Consider the following 20,602-nt stretch of genomic DNA (forward strand, 5'->3'; position numbering starts at 1 on the left):
TCCTGGTAGTATTCAAACTTTTATATGACCTAAGCAAAATGATGTTCTATCCAGACTCACCTTTTAGCTAACAAACTTAGCATAGGACACAGATGGATGGGAAAGATGACCCTGACCCACATAAGACCCACATTCCTGTGCAAGGATAGAAGCATGATAATCAGGAAACGATGGTTGTTAGTTACAGAAAATGCATTATTGTGAAAACCAGGGGGAAAGTGCTTATGAGAGGAAGTGATTGGATTATGGGGAATGAGAGAATACGGTAGATCATTCCTACTGAGTAAATTGCTGTGATTTATAAGAGAAAGGGTATAGTGATATCGTGGCCCATTACTGACTAGATTCATTTCCAAACAATCCTAAATCAGAATGTGACAGTTTATGAGGAGACAAACAAAGTCTTGCAAAGACACTTGTAAGTTACTAAGCTTTCAGACTAGCATAGTTTTAATTCCCCATAGCTTTTTTGCCAACAATGTACTTTATTTTGGTTTTTGGCATTTTTAATTATAATTTTGCATTTGCCCTTATGTTACTCTAATAAATAGTTTCTAGTTAGCAGTGAAAATAAGATACAAACAATATTATACATTTTTGTCATGCATTTTTGAACGTTGATAAATTTTAAAGAAAATCTGCTAAACAAAACAAATTTATCTAAAAGACACTTAAAATTTTACATGCTTGCTAACGTGCTATAATATTTAAATAATGCTAAAATAATTAGATATTGTTTTATAATAGACCTGAGTATATTGGCATTCTGAGCATTTTCTCAGACCATAAATGAATTAATCCAATGGCTATTTTTCTTTGTTTTATATATATATACACAAAAAAACATTCATCAATAGAGTACGATATTTAATATATTCACACATAAATTCAGTTATTTATGTTTAATTTTAATTTCTAATTGTTTCAGACATTTTTATTCCATTATAATTTAATCCTTCAAGAATACAGATTGACATACTTTTGTATGATAAGTTTTAGTTCTTATTTTATTATATTCTACTTCTTTAACAATTAAATTAACATAATACCTATAAGAAAAATATTTTCACAATGGCTTTAAGAGAGGTACACTTGAATAATAAATTTCATCAAGTTTTCTAAAAATGCAAATGTTGTTTAGAGTGATTACTTTTATAAAAAAGAAAAAAATATAAAATGTTCAAGAAATGGCATTTGAGCCCATCTCAGCAAGAGGCTAACTGCCTTGCCTTTTTATAATGATTGATTGTTAGATAGAGCTTAAAATATTCAGTAGTACCATTGCATAGTATGTGCCATGATTGATCTTTCAATGTCACTTTTTTCTCAGCTCTGCATGGGGTGGCAGACTCTCTGATGAGGGTTTCAGTTGCTGGTGTTAAAGGAATGATTGCAGTATTGACATTATATTACGCAAGATAAAAAGCAAAGCATTATACTGCTTTCTACAGATGTAATTACTAGACTGGTCAAGGTTTCCCATGTTAAATAGTTATGGATCTGTCTTCTGTTAAGAGCCTAAAGATCCAGATTACAGAGATGAGAAAAAATGGACATACTTCGTAGAAGGGTCTCCAAACATCAGCTATCATTAGCTTAGTCACAGAAAACTCTCATCAGCTTTCTTTGCCATAGAAAACTCAGTGAGCTGTCCATGATGTCTGAGAAACAATAATTCACTGTTTTTCTAGAATGACTAAAATATAGTCTTTATATTTGATACATTTCTATTCTTTATATAGATACATAAATTAAATGGATTCTAAAGCAAATCTGTCTTCCTTGAATCTAACTAACTTTGACATGTCTTTCTGGTACATCACAATCTATAGAGGAACTATCTAGTGTAAGACAATAAGCTATGGAATTTGTCTTTTTTATATATGATATTTTTTACAAAAACCTTAGTGTGGCCACAGGGCCCTTATACATCTGGCCCTCCACTTTCTCTCATTCACAGTTACTTCATCTAGTCTCACCGGAGTCATTAAAGCACAACACACATAGTCTTGCTTCTGGGTCTTTGAACTTGCTATTTATTCTCTTTCCTGTGATTCCTTTCAGGCACATCCATGCTCTCTTATTTCTTTCAAATCTTTGTTTAAATGTAATCTGCTCTGAGGGCATACTAATCATATTTAAAATAGTATGCCATTAACATTTCCATTCCCATTAACTTATTCCATGTTTGCCTTGGCATACATTACTTCTAAACATGGTAGGTAGTTTCCTTATATATAATATATTAATTTATATTTTATTTAACTATAAAATATTATAATATACTTATATATCTGTTAAAATAGATGTTCCATGAACTTTGTCTTTGTTTCTCTCCCATCTGTCCTCAGCATCTAAAAAGTGCTTAGCAATGGTAGAAATTCAATAAATAATTGATTGAAGAAGGAAAGTTAAATGCAGAAGTTCTAAATGAATAAATTTACATCTACATTCATAAATTCTTTAGACTGTATATTTCTATAACTTGTCACATATAAGGTGTTTAATAAGGATTTGTTGGTTAGATGCATGCGCAAATTTTATCGAAATGGCCAACAGAACATTGATTGTAAATAAAGAAGAGGAGAGCCAAAGTATTTTCTTGTCTTATGACACTTAAACTTTTTGCCTGTCAGAAGACTATTTGTATCCATAAGGTTCTTATAGAGTTGGAAGGCAGATTTCACATAACATAAGTAATTAATGAGCCTTGAGAAGTGTATACTTTGTTTCTAGTTTATTCACTTTCACATATCCAAAGGCAGAAGATAGGTCAATAAAACCATCAAAATATATATTTCTTTACAAGCAAAATATGTAATAATGATCAGTAGTGATAAACCTGGATCAGAAATGCATCCAGTTATTTATAGTGTGAAAAAAGAAAAGAGATTTGCAGTTGCTATTTGTTGAGGAGAAGCTTATCATATCATTTATAAGGAGCATCTAATTTGGAAAGGAAAAGGGGTCATTCCTCCTGAAAATGGAGTGCATTTTTCTATGAGAGCATCCAAAACAATTATGCTGGCTCCAGGAAATGGCTATGAGCTTTCATGTATGTGTAATTACCTAAATGCATCATGTTACAACTTTCGACATGCTACAACAAATTGAGCTCATAAAGCTAATAATATTAAGACTAAAGATCTCACTTCTAGTTAATATCTTAAATACCTATCTGGTATTTAAATACCTATCTTAAATATCTATCCTGAAATAAATCTTTGACTCTCTCAAGAGAATGTGGCTCATTTGAAACACATGAGCTTGCCTTATTTAAAGATCCTGGAGGTAAAAAATTATCTAAAAAATATAAAGTAATTTTGTATCCTAGTCCCATTTTTCTAGTTCTTGTTATATCTTTTTAATAGCCAGCTAGACAGCTCCGTCCTCATGGGCTTCTCAAATACAAAGTAAAATCCAAATAAAAATTTTCATATTCTTATCTTTGCCAAATCTAGTATCTGCTCCTGAATGTGCTGCTACTGTTCATGTAGGAATGCTGGTAGAGTTTTCAACAGGCATTCTCTGAATACTTTCTTTTGCTACATTTACTCTCAGGTTCTACCTGAACTAATTAGCCTCCAAGACTTTATTAAATTTTCTAATGATCCTAATGTTAATCTCCTATGTGCAACAACTATTGTTAGAAAAGTTGTTAGAAAATTGCTTCCAGAGCTTTCTAATTTTAAAATGACTCACATTATTAAATATAATAATTCAGTGCTCCCTGACATATTTTCCAAATACTATTTGTGATATGTTTCTTACTGTGTCCTTCCTGTGCCCTATGATCTCTATGATATTTCCATTCTTTGAATTTAGGATTTCTGAGGGGTTTTTTTGTACCATAGCCTTCTTTAGTAACCTCAAGAAATTTACAGATGCACCCCATCATAGGATATTATTCTTGAATGTCAAAACTAATGGTTATAGGACTATCAACGGAAAACAACTTAACTGTAAGTAAATTCTGCTATAGGCCCTAATAATGTTTTTTCTTATGATCTTCTAATAAAAGTGGCCCTAGATCAACTACTCTGATCACTGCAATGCTTCTCTCATTTTAAATCTTATTTAATTTCCATCTGCATTTTTCAGCTTTCTTTCACTTCCTTTCCACTCTACAATGTCAAATTTGCCCTCTACGATAGGTTGTTTATGACTCAAATTATCACCTTTGCTTTGTCCTGTATTAAACTCAGTATATTTATTTTGGTCCAGATACCAAGCTGGTCACTTTCACTCATTTTTGTCCTACTGGTTCTTTGAAAAGATTATGAAGTATGTACATAAGGGAAAACTAAGGTTTAGATGCTCTGATACGTCACAAGATCACAGAACTTGCTTTTGTAACTTAGAGAAGGAATGTTAGTCTTCCTCCTACCTTCTTAGGATATATAGAGTAGTATTTTCTCAGTAGCATTTGCTTATGTAGGCTTAAGAAAAAGAAAACCTGGGGAAAAAAACGCCCATCTGCCAATATTTGAAATTCCTATCTTTGACAAGATGCATAGGAATATAGAGATGTTTCTAAAATGCTCCTAGGTCAATGACTGTATCATATTACCTCTGACTAAATCATCTTCAAATTACTTTAAACTCCTCTAATTCCTGCAGTTTCTTAAATTAAAAATGTACACAAGGTTTCCAAGCAGTTAATTCCTTAAGGTGTGTCTCCTTTAGCATATTTTGCTAAAAAAAATTGGCAATAATAAAATTATGATAAATTAATTTATTTGGAAACAACGAATTCAGGAAATGTTTATATCTGTAATAATGAGATCTGTTGTAAAAACCTATTTTCTTGGCTCTCTTATTTATTGTGAAAGCAATGAAAACAGTCTATTTAAGTTTACAAGTCAATTTATCTTAAATATAATGCCACTGTACTCAAACATGTTTCTGAAAGTTTACTTAAAGCAACATAAGTTAAGCTATTTTAAGATAAAAGTATTTATGTACTTAAAAATTTTATTTTTGTAACAATAATGCTTTCTTTTCAAAATACTTTGAGTTTAAAATTAATATATTTATTTACAATCATTAGTTTGTCATCTAAAGTTTCTTAATGTATAGCAATTATGTTTGAAGGGAATTATGTTTTTTATTTGTCAGTAACTTAAGCATGCTATTAATTACAAATTAATAATTAACTAATTATTAATGTAATTTTTCATCATTTTTATATTGCTGTCTTGGCAAATATTAATTAATGCATCAAAAATCTAGACAGCACAATTAAAACTATCAAGTTAATAAATAAGTTGCATTTATTGAGTCTCTTGTGCTTATAAGAATGGTACTCTAACTGGGAAATTTTAGATCAAGTAAAGGTATGCAGCTACACAGGGCATGAAGTTACAGAATGGTTTATAAAGTGACAAAGATGAAGCTCTTCAAATGTATAATAATTAATTATTATATTGAGGGTTTCCAAAATTAAATGATGGTGGTTCCTCAAAGTACCAAGTCCCAGTACCTGATCATCTGGTCTAGTATTATCAGACTAATCATAGTAAGGAATGACCTGGATACCATCATACTGCTGAGGAAGACAAAAGTAAACTAATAAGTGAAATTAAAAAAATGATTATGTAATTATCACATTATGATAACTGAGTTTCATTTATGTGTACTAGGGGCGATTATAAGAAATAGTGTATTTGGTTTTGTCTGAGTTTAGTTCAGTTTAGTTTAAATGGTTTTGTCGAATGAGGAAATTCTCAAGTTCAGTCTCCATACTGCCTTTGACTTTTACAAAGAATATTTCATTTTTTTTATAGCTCCAGATGGTCCTCCTGAAAATGTCTATGTAGTAGCAACTTCACCTTTTAGCATCAACATCAGCTGGAGTGAACCCGCTGTCATTACTGGACCAACATTCTATCTGGTAGACATCAAATCGGTATGGCATATGATTCCTTCTGTAAACGGCAATAGAAAGTGTATGGCTAAAGATTTAGATTTGGGGGTTAGGGCAGCAGCTAGGAAGGGCGCTTACCTTGTACACAGCACACCTGGATGGGATCTCCAGCATCCCAGGTAGTCCCCTTAGCCTGCTGGGAGTGAGCCCTGAGGACCACTGAGTGTGGCCCCCCAAAACAAGCAAAATACAGATTTTTCATTCTTTATGTATCTTTACTATGTATCTTTATGCCCCGCAGAAGAGATATTTTAATTCTGTATCAGTCTTTCTCCTTCTGACAAAGTAAGGGAATAATAAACAGAAAAAGGCAGTTGGTCATAAAAACTAGTCTGCAGAACAGAGCTTATCGAGGTGGGCGGAGTTGGGGAACCGGAGGAGCACTGACAGTAGTGGAGGGAAGTAGGCCCTGGTACAGCGTGTGGTGTTTAAATGTTGTGTGTATGAAACTGTATCATTAACTGTCACTTTCACTGTCATCCCATTGCTCATCGATTTGTTCGAGTGGGCACCAGTAACGTCTCTCAATACGAGACTCATTTTTACTGTTTTGGGCATATCCAATATGCACGGGTAGCTTGCCAGGCTCTGCTGTGCGGGTGCGATACTCTTGGTAGCTTGCCGGGCTCTCCGAGAGGGGTGGAGGAATCAAACTTGGGTCGGCTGAGTGAACACCCTACTGCTGTACTATTGCTCCAGCCCATATATCATTAACAATATTATAAATTGGGATTGGAACTGTGGCCTTGCAAATGACCAATCCAGGTTCAATAACTGGCAGCCATATGGTTCTCGGAGCCCACCAGTAGTAATCCCTGAGTACAGAGCCAGGAGTAAATCCTGAACACCACCCAATGTGGCTCTGAAAAAAAAAAAGCAATATTATCAATCATAGTGCCACAAACAAAATTAAAATCAGAATCAACTGAATAAAATGGCACTTATAATGATCCTCTGAGTAATACTGCTTTTGAAACCAGAATGTTTTCATGATAATTCTAACTCTTAGATCTTAGAAAGCTTACTTAACAGCTTTTTGGATTTTTTTTGGTTCTCATGTCTGTAAAATTTAAAAAGATACATAGTGCCATGTGTACAGACATGTTGTGAGATCTAAATCTCTTAAAATGTATTGACTGGAGTGGTAGCACAGCAGGTAGGGTGTTGGCCTTACACGCAGCCAACCCGAGTTTGATTCCTCTGTCCCTCTTGGAGAGCCCGGCAAGCTACTGAGAGTATCCCGTCCACACGGCAGAGCCTGGTAAGCTACCCGTGGCATATTTGATATGCCCAAATCAATAACAACAAGTCTCACAATGGAGATGTTACTGGTGCCTGCTTGAGCAAATAGATGAACAATGGGACGATAATGCTAACAGTGCTAACAGTGTCTAAACCAAGGGTAAAATGCATAAAGAACTTAGGCCTAATAAGAAGGCCTAATGCATTGTAATTATAAAAATATTGTTACCATAATGGTTATTATACTTATCTTTAAAGAATAACTGAACATACATATAAATTCAGTTATATATATGTATATATATAAACAACGGTGAATTTGGTGGCACTTGGTTTAAAATATTTCATAATCAAAAATCAAAAAGGTCTCACAAGAAATATCTCACAAATAACATAATACTGTTACAAACTCTAGAAAAATAATTTTAGCAGAACATAAAAATTGCTAATAGGCATGAAAGATTAAGCTTGATTGGAGCAAGGAGTTCAGAAACAGCTCAAAGCTATTGGGATGCGTATGAGATTAAACTAGATCAGGAGATTGAATTCAAAAGTTTGGGTTCTGATGAAGACAGTGGGGTATCAGTTGGAGGATCAGAATAGTAACGTTGGTAGAGCTTGGTATTTTATGGCATTAGAATGGTTGCATTGTAGAGAGGGTGTCATGGAGGTGAGGGATTTGGCAAAAAGATTCGAAAAATAAGTGAAAGCAGAGTAAGCAAAGATAGAACAAAGCACATGCATTTAGGGAACAGAATGAAAAATCAATTGAGATATGTTACTTGGAAAACACAAGGAGAAACTTACTTGTTGAAAAATATAAGTTTGGTATTAGATAAAAGAGTTTGAGATACCTAGAAAAATCTCAAGACAAAGAGACCCAATTTGCCATATTATGCATGGAGCAGGAGCTTAAGAGAGGGTAACAGGGGCTGGAGAGATAGTACAGCAGGTAAGACTTGCATGTGGCCCGTCTAGGCTTGATCCCTGAGATCAAGGGCACCCCATATGGTCCCATGAGATGCTCCAGGAGTAATCTCCCAGCTCAGAGCCAGGAGTAAGAGTAAGCACTGAGTACTATCTGTGTGGCCTACACACACACACACACATAGAAACCCACTGAAAAAGGGATTTTGCAAATGTGGGGAATGTTTGTATTTAGATGATAGTTGAAATGATTATGTTCTCACTTTGGAACACGTAAAAGAACTTAACATAAAAGAAAGGATTTGATAATATTATCCTGGAAAACGCATTCATTTCAGTGAAGCCACTGGAGACATCACCTTGAAGTAGTCACCTGGACCATAGGAAACTTAAGCATAAGGGTTATATCTTTCACCAAAATTTAAAAAAAAATAAAGTGTGGAGGGGTGCTCAGCAACTAAAATCACAGATGTTAGCCAGGGCTTGAAATGGAACTATTCACTTGGCAACCTGCTTGGTTTTATTTGTTTGTGTTGGGTCTCCCAAGCAGTGTTTAGGAGATCCCGGAGCCCTGCAGCAATTCTTAGCCTACTGAGACTGCAGTTCAGTGTAAGGACTAGAGGATTTGTGTTTCTGGGCTGCTGGGGTGTGTGTGTGTGTGTGTGTGTGTGTGTGTGTGTGTATGTGTGTGTGTGTGTTTATGTGTGTGTTGGGGGTTACAGGGGGCAGTGGGGGGGTGCTGTAGGGTTACCAGACTATATTGCTATATCAGCATTGCTTAGTCTCTAGGGCCACACCCAGTGATTTTGTACTACGGAACCATGTGATGCCAGATAGCCAGGAATCAGTCTGGGTCATGTGCCCTAACTGCTGTGCTATCCTCTGCCACCCCCACTAGCATTTTTTTTTTTTTTTGCTTTTTGGGTCACACCCGGCGATGCACAGGTGTTACTCCTGGTTCTACACTCAGGCGAGTGAGTGAGTTCTACACTCACTTACTCCTGGCGGTGCTCAGGGGACCATATGCGATGCTAGGATTCGTTTTTACTATGCTTCCTGAACACACATTTCTGATGCATTTAGTGCACTAAATTAAGTGACTTACAGTGAATTATTATCTTCATTACAAATTAAAGATGACAATTGTTAAAGATAGTACAGCAGATAGTACACACTGCCTTGCATGTGGAGGACAAAGTTCCTGGAGCATCAGCAGGAGTGAACTCTGATGCAGAGCTAGGAGTAAGCCTTGAGCACCACTGAGTGGTGCCCCATATTAAATTATATCAAGAAATTCTTTTATTCAACTTTCATGAGATTTTTGCTTTCATATTATTTTCTACTTAGAGATATTTCTAGCTCAAAATCCCTGTCATAATTAAGAGAAAATTTAAGATAGTGCTAGTATATTTGTTCTTTCACTTGGACTTATTTTATGTTATGTTTTTAGCATATATGTGAAGATTTCTAGTTCATACCTGACCTAAAATAATCAATGTGACCAATATATACTCTATAAATTAGCATTTAAAATTGAATTATAAAGTGATATGCCTGTGTTTTATCAAATGAAGGTATTTAATAGCAAACAGTATTTTTCTTGGAATTTGTGCTTAAAAAAATGAAAAATGTATGTGACTATAATCTCATTTCTAGTCTTTTATCGGGGGAGACCCAAGCAGTGATCAGTGGGCTGGGGGCCACTCCTGGTGATTCTTCGCAAACCAGGCCACTGAGTTGAATGTAGTGCCTGAGAATGCAGTGGCACTTCCACCCGTAGTCCTGGGGATCACTGGGGTCACACGTAGCTATGACCAGGGGCCATGTTTTCCAACCCCTTAACTCTCTCCCCTGCTCGTCTTAGCATTCTTATTGAAATTTTTGATAGGAACATGGTACACAAGGATAAAAGATAACTCTGTGGTAATTGTTTATTATTTGTTTGTTTGGGGGGCCATACCCAGTGATGCTCAGGCTTACTCCTGGTTCTGCCCTCAGGGATTACTCCTGGCAGGACTCAGAGCACTCAGGGCAGGACTTAGATGGGGTACTGGGTTTTGAACCCCAGTTGGCCACATGCAATGTAAGTGCCCTCCATACTGTACTATCTATCCAGCCACTGTAATTGTTTATTTTATATATTGCATTTTACCTCTTTGGACAAATTGCGCTGTTTATCTTATCTAACATTTATATACATATTATATTTTGTTATCAAATATAAATAACGTTTATCTTAGATAAAGAAATATAGATAAACCCAGAAAGCTTGGGTTTTACAGGAGAAAGAAAGCTATAAAATAACACGTGAAATTTTCTGAATATAAATATTTGCTCATTAAAGCTCATTTGGGTCAAGAATAGAAAATACTTTAAATTTAATTTAGGACTTCATACTTTAACTTGGCTTCTTAGAGCTAAACAGTCATCTAGTTTCTTCTTTCAACACTTTATTCAATACATACTTTCTTAATAACCCCCAGCATGCCAGCAATCCACTTGTGTTGATCCTCATAGTTGGGTTTATTGTCTACTTACAGTTGTTGAAAAATTTTTAATTAAAGAATCTCTATTATTTTCAAGGCCAATTTTGTTCATCCACCATTGGTCCTCTTTATAGTTTTCATGAAAGCATGACTAAAAAATATTTTACTTTTTGTTTTTAGGCCACAACCGGCTGTGCTCAGGGCTTACTCCTGGCTCTGTGCTTAAGGGTCACACCTAGGTCTGTGCGTAGGGGGCCATATGCAGTGCTAAGTATTGACTATGGGCCAATAAGCTGCTTGCAAGGCAAGTGTCTGGCACACTGTACTATCTCTCTTCATATAATTCAAAATAATTATTTAAATTCCGTTTTAATAAACATGTTACATGTAGCTTTGTTATTGTTAAATTTTTGTGATATGAGTCTGAAATGCTTGCATTATTTCCTTTCTTTACCTATAGGTTGATAGTGATGAATTTAATATTTCATTAATCAAATCCAATGAAGAAAATAAAACCATAGAGATTAAAGATTTAAAAATATTTACAAGATATTCCGTGATAATCACTGCCTTTACTGGAAACATTAGTGCTGCCCATGTAGAAGGAAAGTCATGTGCTGAAGTGATTGTTACTACTTTAGAATCAGGTGAGGTGTGATTTTCATCATTGCTAAAAATGCAGAGGTCTCTTTCTTACAGTAACTAATATACTTAAAAAAAAGATTAGTTTCATTTTTTTAACAATCCATAGATATAACTTTGTTGTCTCCCTGTTATCAACAAAAGTATAGTCTTTGGGCCAGAGACGGTACAGTGGGTCAGACGCTTGCCTTGCATACATTTGATGAGATTTGATCCTTGGTATGCCAGACTGTCCCCCAATCCCAGAGCACGCCCTAGGCATAGCCTGGTGTGACCCAGACCAAAAAAAAAGGTGAAGATTTCCCAACTCTTTCTTCAGCAGCTCTGCCTGCATGGCAGACCCGGTGGCATATTCAATATGACAAAAACAGTAACAAGTTTCACAATGGAGATGTTACTGGTGCCTGCTCGAGCAAATCAATGAACAGACAAGATGGCAGTGTTACAAGTGCTTCTTCAGGGGGAGGGTTTTGGGGTCAAATCCAGGAGTAATTGGAGGTTACTCCGGTTCAGTGTTCAACTGTCACTCCTGGTGCTTGAGATTTTCCTGTGTATGTTTTTTGTCAAAGTGGAATTATGTGAATGATAAATTCTTCTAGACTCAAAGATGCATTCTTTGATAAAAATGTATCCAACAGTACTTTTGTTTTGCACTTATTTAAACATAGTAACTTTGGCAAAGAAATGATTTTCGAACCTATCTATAACTAAAAACAACCTCCTAGATTTCATTTTAAATATTGAGGTGTCATCATTGAAAATGCACGTTAGAATAATAATACTCATACTGAGTAAACTGGATTTCTGATAGAATCCAAATCAGTTTTCCTCATTCAATTCAGTGTTATGTTTTATTATATAATCTATTTGATAAATATCAGAATCTATACAAATTTCCTCAAGTTACTGTGAACAAGGTTTAAATGAAAAATCAGAATGTAATAAGAATTAAATGTGGAAAGTCAACTTCCCAGTCAGTACTAGCTTACCCAGTCTTCCTCAAACTCCTGACATTGTTTACCACCAGTCAATCTTTGAAAAGAGCACATGAAAGAAAATATTGCTATAGTTTTTTGATGCTATCTGAAAGATAAATATGAGGTCAAACTGTTTTTTATTAGTGAATTACTGTGAGGTACAGTAACAAACTTATGAACTTTCATGTTTGCATTTCACTCATACAGTGATTGTTTACCCATCACTCCACCGCTGCCCATTCTCCTCCACCAATGTTCCCAGTTTCCCTCCCACCACCCCCACCCCATCCCCCACCACCCCACCCTGCCTCTGCCGCCAGGCATTTTCTTTTGTTCTCTCTCCTTCTGGGTGTTGTAGTTTGCAATAGAGGTATTGAGTGACCATCATGTTCAGTCTATAGTCTACTTTCCGAGGCAAGCATCTTTCAACCCGAATGGGTCCTCCCAACATCCTCTACTTGGTGTTCCCTTCTCTATCTCAGCTGCCTTTTTCCCCAGCATGTGAGGCCAGTTTCCAAGCTGTGGGGCAGACCTCCTGGTTCTTATCTCTACTGTACTTGGGAGTTATCTCCCATTCTGTTTCTTTAGATCTTTTCATTATGTTATTAATTCATTTGCTTATAAATTATGATTTCAAATGAAAATACATGTATATTATCCTCAGCATCTGAAATTCCACTTGTTTCCGTTTTTATGTTGTTTGCACTTTTCCCTCATCCTCCCTATTTCTGAGAATAGTGCTGAATTTATTTATGTACATAATACAAATTATCCAATCTTAATGTACTAAAAATCTTAATATGGTACCTCTTCCAAGGATATGGTAGGTTTAATAATTTTTACTAAGTTGCAAGTAAATTATAGATGTAAAGGCAAAGATATATGGAAGATTGATTTTTTTTCCAGCATTCGAGTAATCCACCTATCCAGCTTTTAAGAAAAATCCTTATAAAAAGAAATATATTTCAACCTACCATAAAAGTATACTTGTAAATGTTGTAAACATTTGTATTTAACCATTCACTGTTATTTTAGTTTTGTGTGTTTTCTTTTACTTAAAATGATACATGTGACACAACAACATGTTTATTTTTTGCAAATACTGATAATACCAAACGTTGGCAATTCCTCTGAATGGATCTCGCATACATTGCTAATGGGAGTGTAAAAGGGTACAACAATACCAGAAGATAAATGTTTATAAAATTAGACATGAACTTATCACATATTCTAGCAGTTAGACTCAGGTATTTATCACAAGAAATGAAAATTTTTATCTAGATCTGTATGAATCTTTTTTTTTTTTTTGCTTTTTTTTTGGGTCACACCCAGCGATGCTCAGGGGTTACTCCTGGCTCTGCACTCAGGAATTACTCCTGGTGGTGCTTGGGGGACCATATGGGATGCCGGGGATCGAACCCGGGTCGGCCGCATGCAAGGCAAACGCCCTACCCGCTGTGCTATCGCTCCGGCCCCAAGATCTGTATGAATCTTATCAATTTTATTAGGAAAAGTAAGAGAAACTAGAAACAGCCTAAATATTTTTCTTTTATTAAGGGAACTATAATACATCAACAAGAAGAAATCCTATAGGCAATAAAAAAAAGAATAAACTACTGGGGCCAGAGACATCGAACAGCTGGTAGGGCACTTGCCTTGCACATGGCAGAGTGAAGTCAATCCCCAGCATCATATACGATCCTGAATTCTTCCTCTTAAGACTAGGATCCCTAAGCATCCACCTAACAACATGGCATTTCAGAAGATACCAGATGAAGTTACAAAATTTCAGTTAACATTCCTTTCTCCTTCTCAACCTCATGGAAATATCCAAGTTTATCAAGCATTGGTTTGCCGTGAAGATGATCCTAAAGCTGTCCAAATTCATAACCTCAGTATCTCACTGCTGAGAGCCAGGAGCCAGCCCTGAGCACCACCAGGTGTGACCCCCAAAACAAAACTAATAAAAATAATATATAACTAGAATAAACTATTAATAACTTTCAACACTCCAAATAAACCTCCAGAGCATTATGCTGTTTCCAGTCTCAAAATGTCAAAATTATGGTGGTAGAGAATGATCATTGTTTTGGGGAGGTGATGAAATGCAAAACTAGGAGAGAGCAGGAAGTTGGTCTGTTATGGCCCCGGGTAGTTTTGTTCCTTGGTTCTAGTGGTAATTGCAGAAATCTTTACATAGTATAAAATTGTCTAGAACTGCAAAAAATACATGAGAGCAGAAAAATAATGGGATCTAAACGAAGTTTGAAATCTAACTAACAGGGTTAACTGTGGCCATTTTTCCAAGTTTGATTTTATGCTCTTTACTAGAAAACATTGTAGTGTAAGAGGAAGGTTATAGAGGACAACATGTGTGATTTTGCAACTTTCTGTGACTGTATATTATTTTTATTAAAAAGCTCTAAATGATCATAGAAGTACGTTCGATGTAAAAGACTAAATAAATAAGCAAATGATCACCTAAATGTTTCTGTGACCCACAGGTGCCACAGAACAGTTGGTGATTTTCTAATGCACCAAACCTTTGGCTGCTTTCCACAAATCATCTGGATTAAGTAATCTATGTAATACTCTGTATACAAAATAATGTAAAGCAAAAACAATTTGAATAGATATCAAAAAGTACTCAACTTTTAAAAAATAATATCTAAATATTTTGTCTTAGTCCCTAAGGATCCACCTAACAACATGACATTTCAGAAGATACCAGATGAAGTTACAAAATTTCAGTTAACATTCCTTCCTCCTTCTCAACCCAATGGAAATATCCAAGTTTATCAAGCATTGGTTTGCCGTGAAGATGATCCTATGGCTGTCCAAATTCATAACCTCAGTATTATTGAGAAAACTGACACATCTGTCATTGCAATGTTAGAAGGGCTGAAAGGTGGGCACACATACAATATCAGTGTAAGTATTCATGACTTGATTCACCTATCTTACTATATTGATTTACAAGTAGCATTAAGAACTGTAGTTTTTATATGTGTGCATATATATAATACACTTGATATATTTTTGTTTTTTTCAAATATCAAAGAAGATAGATTTAAAGGAATAGCATTTTCTGTTTCCTATTATAAAACAAGTGTCACTAAAGTAGGTAGAAAACAAAGTCTTTTGTGCAATAATAGTAAAAATATAGAAATGAAATAGACAATGGTGAAAATGCATGAGCAATGACATATGAAAAGATAGTTCTATATACAGGAAAAATGTCTGGGGTCAGAGAGACAGTAAAGAGGGTAGGGCATTAGCTTTGCATGTGGCTGACATGTGTTCAATTCCCGGCACCCAATGTGAATATCTAAGCCCCCCAGGAGTGGTTCCTGACTGCAGAGCCAGTGGTGAGCCCTGAATAGCACTAGGTGTGGCCTCAAAACTCAAAGAATTAAGTAAAATGATGGAAAACATTCTATGTGTAACAATAAATGGAAAAGCACATTTCAAGGGGTAAAAGTAGCTATATATTTTATTGTAATTTATGTTCAATTTATATAATGATGGCTAAAAGCTTATAGAATTGTATCTGTCAATTCTAAATTATAAATTTTGGAAAATAATAAATGTGTGATTTCTTATTAACACATAAACACATACCTGAATGTTTTCGTACTTTGGCCACTTTTATATTATGCCTGGTACTTTCAATTAATAGATGTTTCGAAGACAATCTTTTAAATAATGCAGAAGTTAAAACCTTTCAGGTGCCTAATATAAAATCTTCCTATCAAATTATAGATAAGACATATGTATGTAGATATTTATTCCTCCCACTCAAATTATGTTTTATCACAAATCTTGCTTATAGATTCATTGTTTCCTATTCAGCTAAGTGCACCATAATCAAGAAAGACTAGATTATGAGAATAGTTGAAATCTCCACCATATCACCAGGTGCAGTCCTGGAAGTCTCTAGCACCTCCTGGATGGCTCTGGGGAACCCCAACAAAGCCATAGCCACATTGCGTTCTTGGGCCTTTCTGCTGAATCTGTGGAAAGGTTGGCACAGATGGGCCCCTCAGACCTCCTGACCACTCCTGGGAAACCCCAAAACAAGCAATCCTACAAACCCAGCTTTGTTATATTCTGTCTGACAAGTTTCCTCAAATATGTGCCTTAGATATTAATATATTTACATATATTTAGACAAATAATTTTAATATTTATTTCTCTTAAAATTAATATTAGGAATAGTAACTTCACTGGACTTTTGTAAGAGCTAAATATTAACAGCCAACTAAGTACTGAGTGCACACCATTATTGCTTTTACAAATGATAATGTAGAAATAAAGTATAACATTTATAATTAAAAAAAGACTTTTTTCACAAAATGCACTTTGCAACATCCTGAACATCAGAGTTTTTTTAGAAATACAACATTTTAGCAAGTTGTCCTGACTTACTTATTCAAAATGAGCACATCTTCATTTAACAGCATGTACAAGTAACTTATTTGCATGCTGTGGTTTAAGGAGTGTCCAACAAATATTGGTCACATAAAGAAATAAAAATAATTAAGCAGGCTATAGCATATTTTTCATTTGAATATTTCCTTTTTAAATTTACATACTCTGATAAAAGTCCCTACTAATTCACATTTTATGGACTTGGTTTATAGGGTGAATCCTATCACATCACATATATGTCGTATTATTACTTTAACTCAGTCAAAATATTTCCAGAGTATCAACAGAATGGAGGGTTGTTCATCAATGTACAAAACAAATTTATTCCAATAGACATATTATAGTCTTAATTATTTATCAAGTATAATGAATCCACATAGAAACAGATAATGTCGATAAGAAAGGGTTTGTGTTCAGAGCTTTCAAAGAGCAAAGTTAATTAAGAATTCACATTTGCGTAAATCACCCTCTGTATATAAAACCAGAAATGCTTTATGTGTATATGCTGCATTATGTGGGTTATAGCATCAGATACTTTGGGGCAGGGGTGAGGAAGGGCATAAAGGCCAACTTTCAGAGGGATGATTTAATACAGGAAAACTGGGAGGCTGAAGGAATAGGATTTCATCTCAGAGAAGGAAAAAAAGGAGGCTCTTGAATATGGATTTAAAAGAAAGCCAGTGTTGCCTGGCTACAGAGAGAAGGAACAGATGTTGGAGTAGATAAAGAGAATTGTAGACATAGTCATTTTTCTGCTCAATTCCTCCTACGGGTTCAAACTGAAACCACAGTTTTTTCTGGGTCTCTGTGACGGGGTTGTTTAGGTCACTCTGATTTCTTCTCAGCATCATAATATGTAAATTTTGAGAACTGCTTTATTTAGTGCTTTTCCTTCGTATATGCTGATTATTAAAGTCGTGCAATCAAATATAACAGATTAGACTATAAGCAATTGTTTTGAAAATTGAACAATTTTTAAACAGTGCATAATCACTATCATTATATATATATATATACATGTGAGCAATAACTTGCAAAGAGTAACACGGTGTTTCATTGTTTTAGGTTTATGCAATCAATGGTGCTGGTGCAGGGCCAAAAGTTCAGATGCGAATAACCATGGATATTAAAGGTATGTGCATGTGTGAGATTCTGTCCCCTGAAATTCTGAGGTTTCAATCTGACTAATTTTAGTTAGGATTCTGTATTGGAAGTAAGAATGAAGTAAATTTTTAAATGATACATAAACATATGAAAAGTTTCTTATTAGAGTATGTTCTTATTAAAATATAATTAGGATCTTTCAGTAATGATACAAATTACCTTGCTAATTAAATATAAAACACCCACCTGTTATCTCATATTTCTTTTTCTTTAATTTAAACTTTTCTAAGAAATTTTATATTTATTAGTTATGAGATTTAATTGTATTGAAAAGGAAACTCATGGTTCAAATTATCCAGGGCTTATCCTGATCTAACTAAATTCCTTGACTTATCTTTATTTTTATTTGTCTTGCAAGTCAAATTCTCTTCAGTTCATCAAATAGTGTTTCTGAACTGCTGTATATTTAACTTAAAGATTTTGATCGTAAATAAGATATATCCACTTATTATTTTGACTATTATTGTTCATAGAAAATATAATCAAAATCCAGACTCTCCATCTTCCACCTCTTCCCGTGATAAAATTTACAAAACCCCAAAAACATTAGGAGGAGTTGAGGGCCACTCAGATACAAAGCGTACATTCTCTTTCCAATATTGGAAATATGCAAATAATTATGCTATCTCTCTGACTATCTGTACTAATATTTAGAATTTTTTTTTGCTGTAATGTTTATCATTCAGTAGTATTTTGCTTCTCTCTTTAAGAGAAAAAGAAACTTTGGCAGAGAACAGAGATTAAAAGTTCCTTCTCTATGTTAAGTCTAGTGGTAAAGTGCTGAAATTTAATCCCGAATTGGTCACTTGAAATCTATTTGACTCTGGACATGTTTCTTAACCTCTATTAGCCTGTCAGCGAAAATAACATTAGTTCCTACCTCATGGTTTTTGTATAGATTAAAGGGTTCTCTAGGAGACTCAGGACAGTACCAAGAAATGAGTCCCAGTAAAAATACCAAACGCTTATAAAATGAAGTTGATTCATTTTATCTTTTTATCAATACATAATTGTTATGATAATTTTTTATAAGAAATATTTTATTGAATCACAGTTAAAAAATTACAAAGCTTTCAGGTTTAAGTCACAGTCAAATATTGATTAAACCCCCATCCCTTCGCCAGTGCACATGTTCCACCACCAAGAACCCCAATACACCCCCCCACCCCACCCCCCACCTAAGTAGCTAATGATATTCCCTTTATTCTCTATATAGTTTGAGTACATTCCATATTTCCATACAGAACTCACTATTATTGTTTGGAAATTTTCCCCAACAATCAGGCCTGCTGAACAGGCATCATCTAATAATTTCCCTTCATTGCTGAGCGTGAAGACTCTGAGTCTGCGCGGCCACTATCGCGGCTGCACGGTTTTGGGTTTCTAATATTTTAGCTCAGTTCACAGTCAAAATGCATGGCTGCAAGAATCCGCTCTGGTGCCAAAACGGGTTAGGAGACCTCAGGATCACAGTCTTTAGGCGCGGAGGGTCTGCTTCTCATGCTGCGGCTCTGGATCCTGTTATGATCATTTTAATTATAAATTATTTTATATCAATCAAGGAAATATATTGTGGAATGTACCATTCATTATTCTTTGAAAACATCAGATTTTACAAAATGGATTAAAAGGAAGAACTTTGTCATATCATCTTAATTTTTTGTTGTTGTTTAATGACAGATAGGTGGTGTGTAGGTAATAATACATTTATATTTTAATAAAACTTCCATTTCAGATACTTTTGTCATTTCCAGGTAAGATGACTGATAAGTTTCAGTGGTTCTCTCCTTAAAAGGATGGGTAGACTGAGAATCTATTTAAATACTGGTAGCAGTAATGGTGGGTCCTAGAAAAATTCATTTTTCTCCAGAAATATGCATAATTATATTGTGCATGGAACAATATCGAATTAAAAATAGTTTCATTAAATTTATATTTAACAGATACTGTCAAGCTTGATAGCTATGTCCAATTTCAAATTCTTCTCACTGGAAAACTTTGTTGCCTTCCCCAGTGACCTAGTTGGGAGTTTTTCAGAACTCCTCAATCTGTGATTTTTCATTTTTAATTATTTTTTAATTTACTTTATCCTTATTTTTTTATTGAATCAACCGTGAGCTACAGTTACACAACTTTCATGTTTGAGTTTCAGTCATACAATGATCGAACACCCATCCCTCCACCAGTGTATATTTTCTACCAGCAATATTTCCAGTATGCCTCCCCTCAACCTTACCTCATGCCTCCCCCTGCCTCTATGGCAGACAATTCCTCCCCCTGCCTCTGTGGCAGACAACTCGCTCTCTACTTCTGGGTATTATGGTTTGCAATACAGATAATGAGAGGCCATCATGTTCGGTCCTTTGTCTACTTAATCTGAGGATGTTTAGACTGAATTCTTTCTCCTGTCCCCTCTTTCATAGGATCAGACCTGTGCATGAGGCTCTAAGGACTCGTGCCCAACATTGCCGCTCACCCTTTATTTTACATATACCTTCCACCAATAAACTTTATGCACATGTGATTTTATGTGGCGTATTTAATATGCCAAAAACAGTAACAACAAGTCTCACAAAGGAAATGTTACTGGTGCCCGCTCAAGCAAATCAATGAACAATGGGACAACAGCAGTACTACAGTGGTCTATATCTGAGTAATCTGAACTGAAGGGTTGACTGAAATAGATTTGTTTTTCAATCTTGGTATTTTCCTCTCATACCTATCTGACATAAGGCCATCATCTCATCTATAAAATAGAAATGATATTGTCAAAGTTATATCATTACTAAGAGTTTTTTTTTAAAAAT

The 20,602-nt window shown here is 35.0% G+C and overlaps 1 protein-coding gene across 1 annotated transcript in view; it reads left to right on the top strand.

The window, feature by feature from the left end:
- The window catches only part of PTPRQ (protein tyrosine phosphatase receptor type Q), a 213,419-nt gene that overhangs the window by 125,538 nt on the left and 67,279 nt on the right, over nucleotides 1–20,602 (top strand). Inside the window, exons 27-30 of the mRNA XM_055118437.1 lie at nucleotides 5,787–5,908; nucleotides 11,042–11,228; nucleotides 14,887–15,131; nucleotides 17,697–17,763. Of these exons, the coding sequence (XP_054974412.1) occupies nucleotides 5,787–5,908; nucleotides 11,042–11,228; nucleotides 14,887–15,131; nucleotides 17,697–17,763 (621 nt within the window). The remainder of the gene's footprint in view (nucleotides 1–5,786; nucleotides 5,909–11,041; nucleotides 11,229–14,886; nucleotides 15,132–17,696; nucleotides 17,764–20,602) is intronic.

This window comes from Sorex araneus, chromosome 10, assembly GCF_027595985.1.
Source record: "Sorex araneus isolate mSorAra2 chromosome 10, mSorAra2.pri, whole genome shotgun sequence".
Classification (NCBI taxonomy): Eukaryota; Metazoa; Chordata; class Mammalia; order Eulipotyphla; family Soricidae; genus Sorex; species Sorex araneus.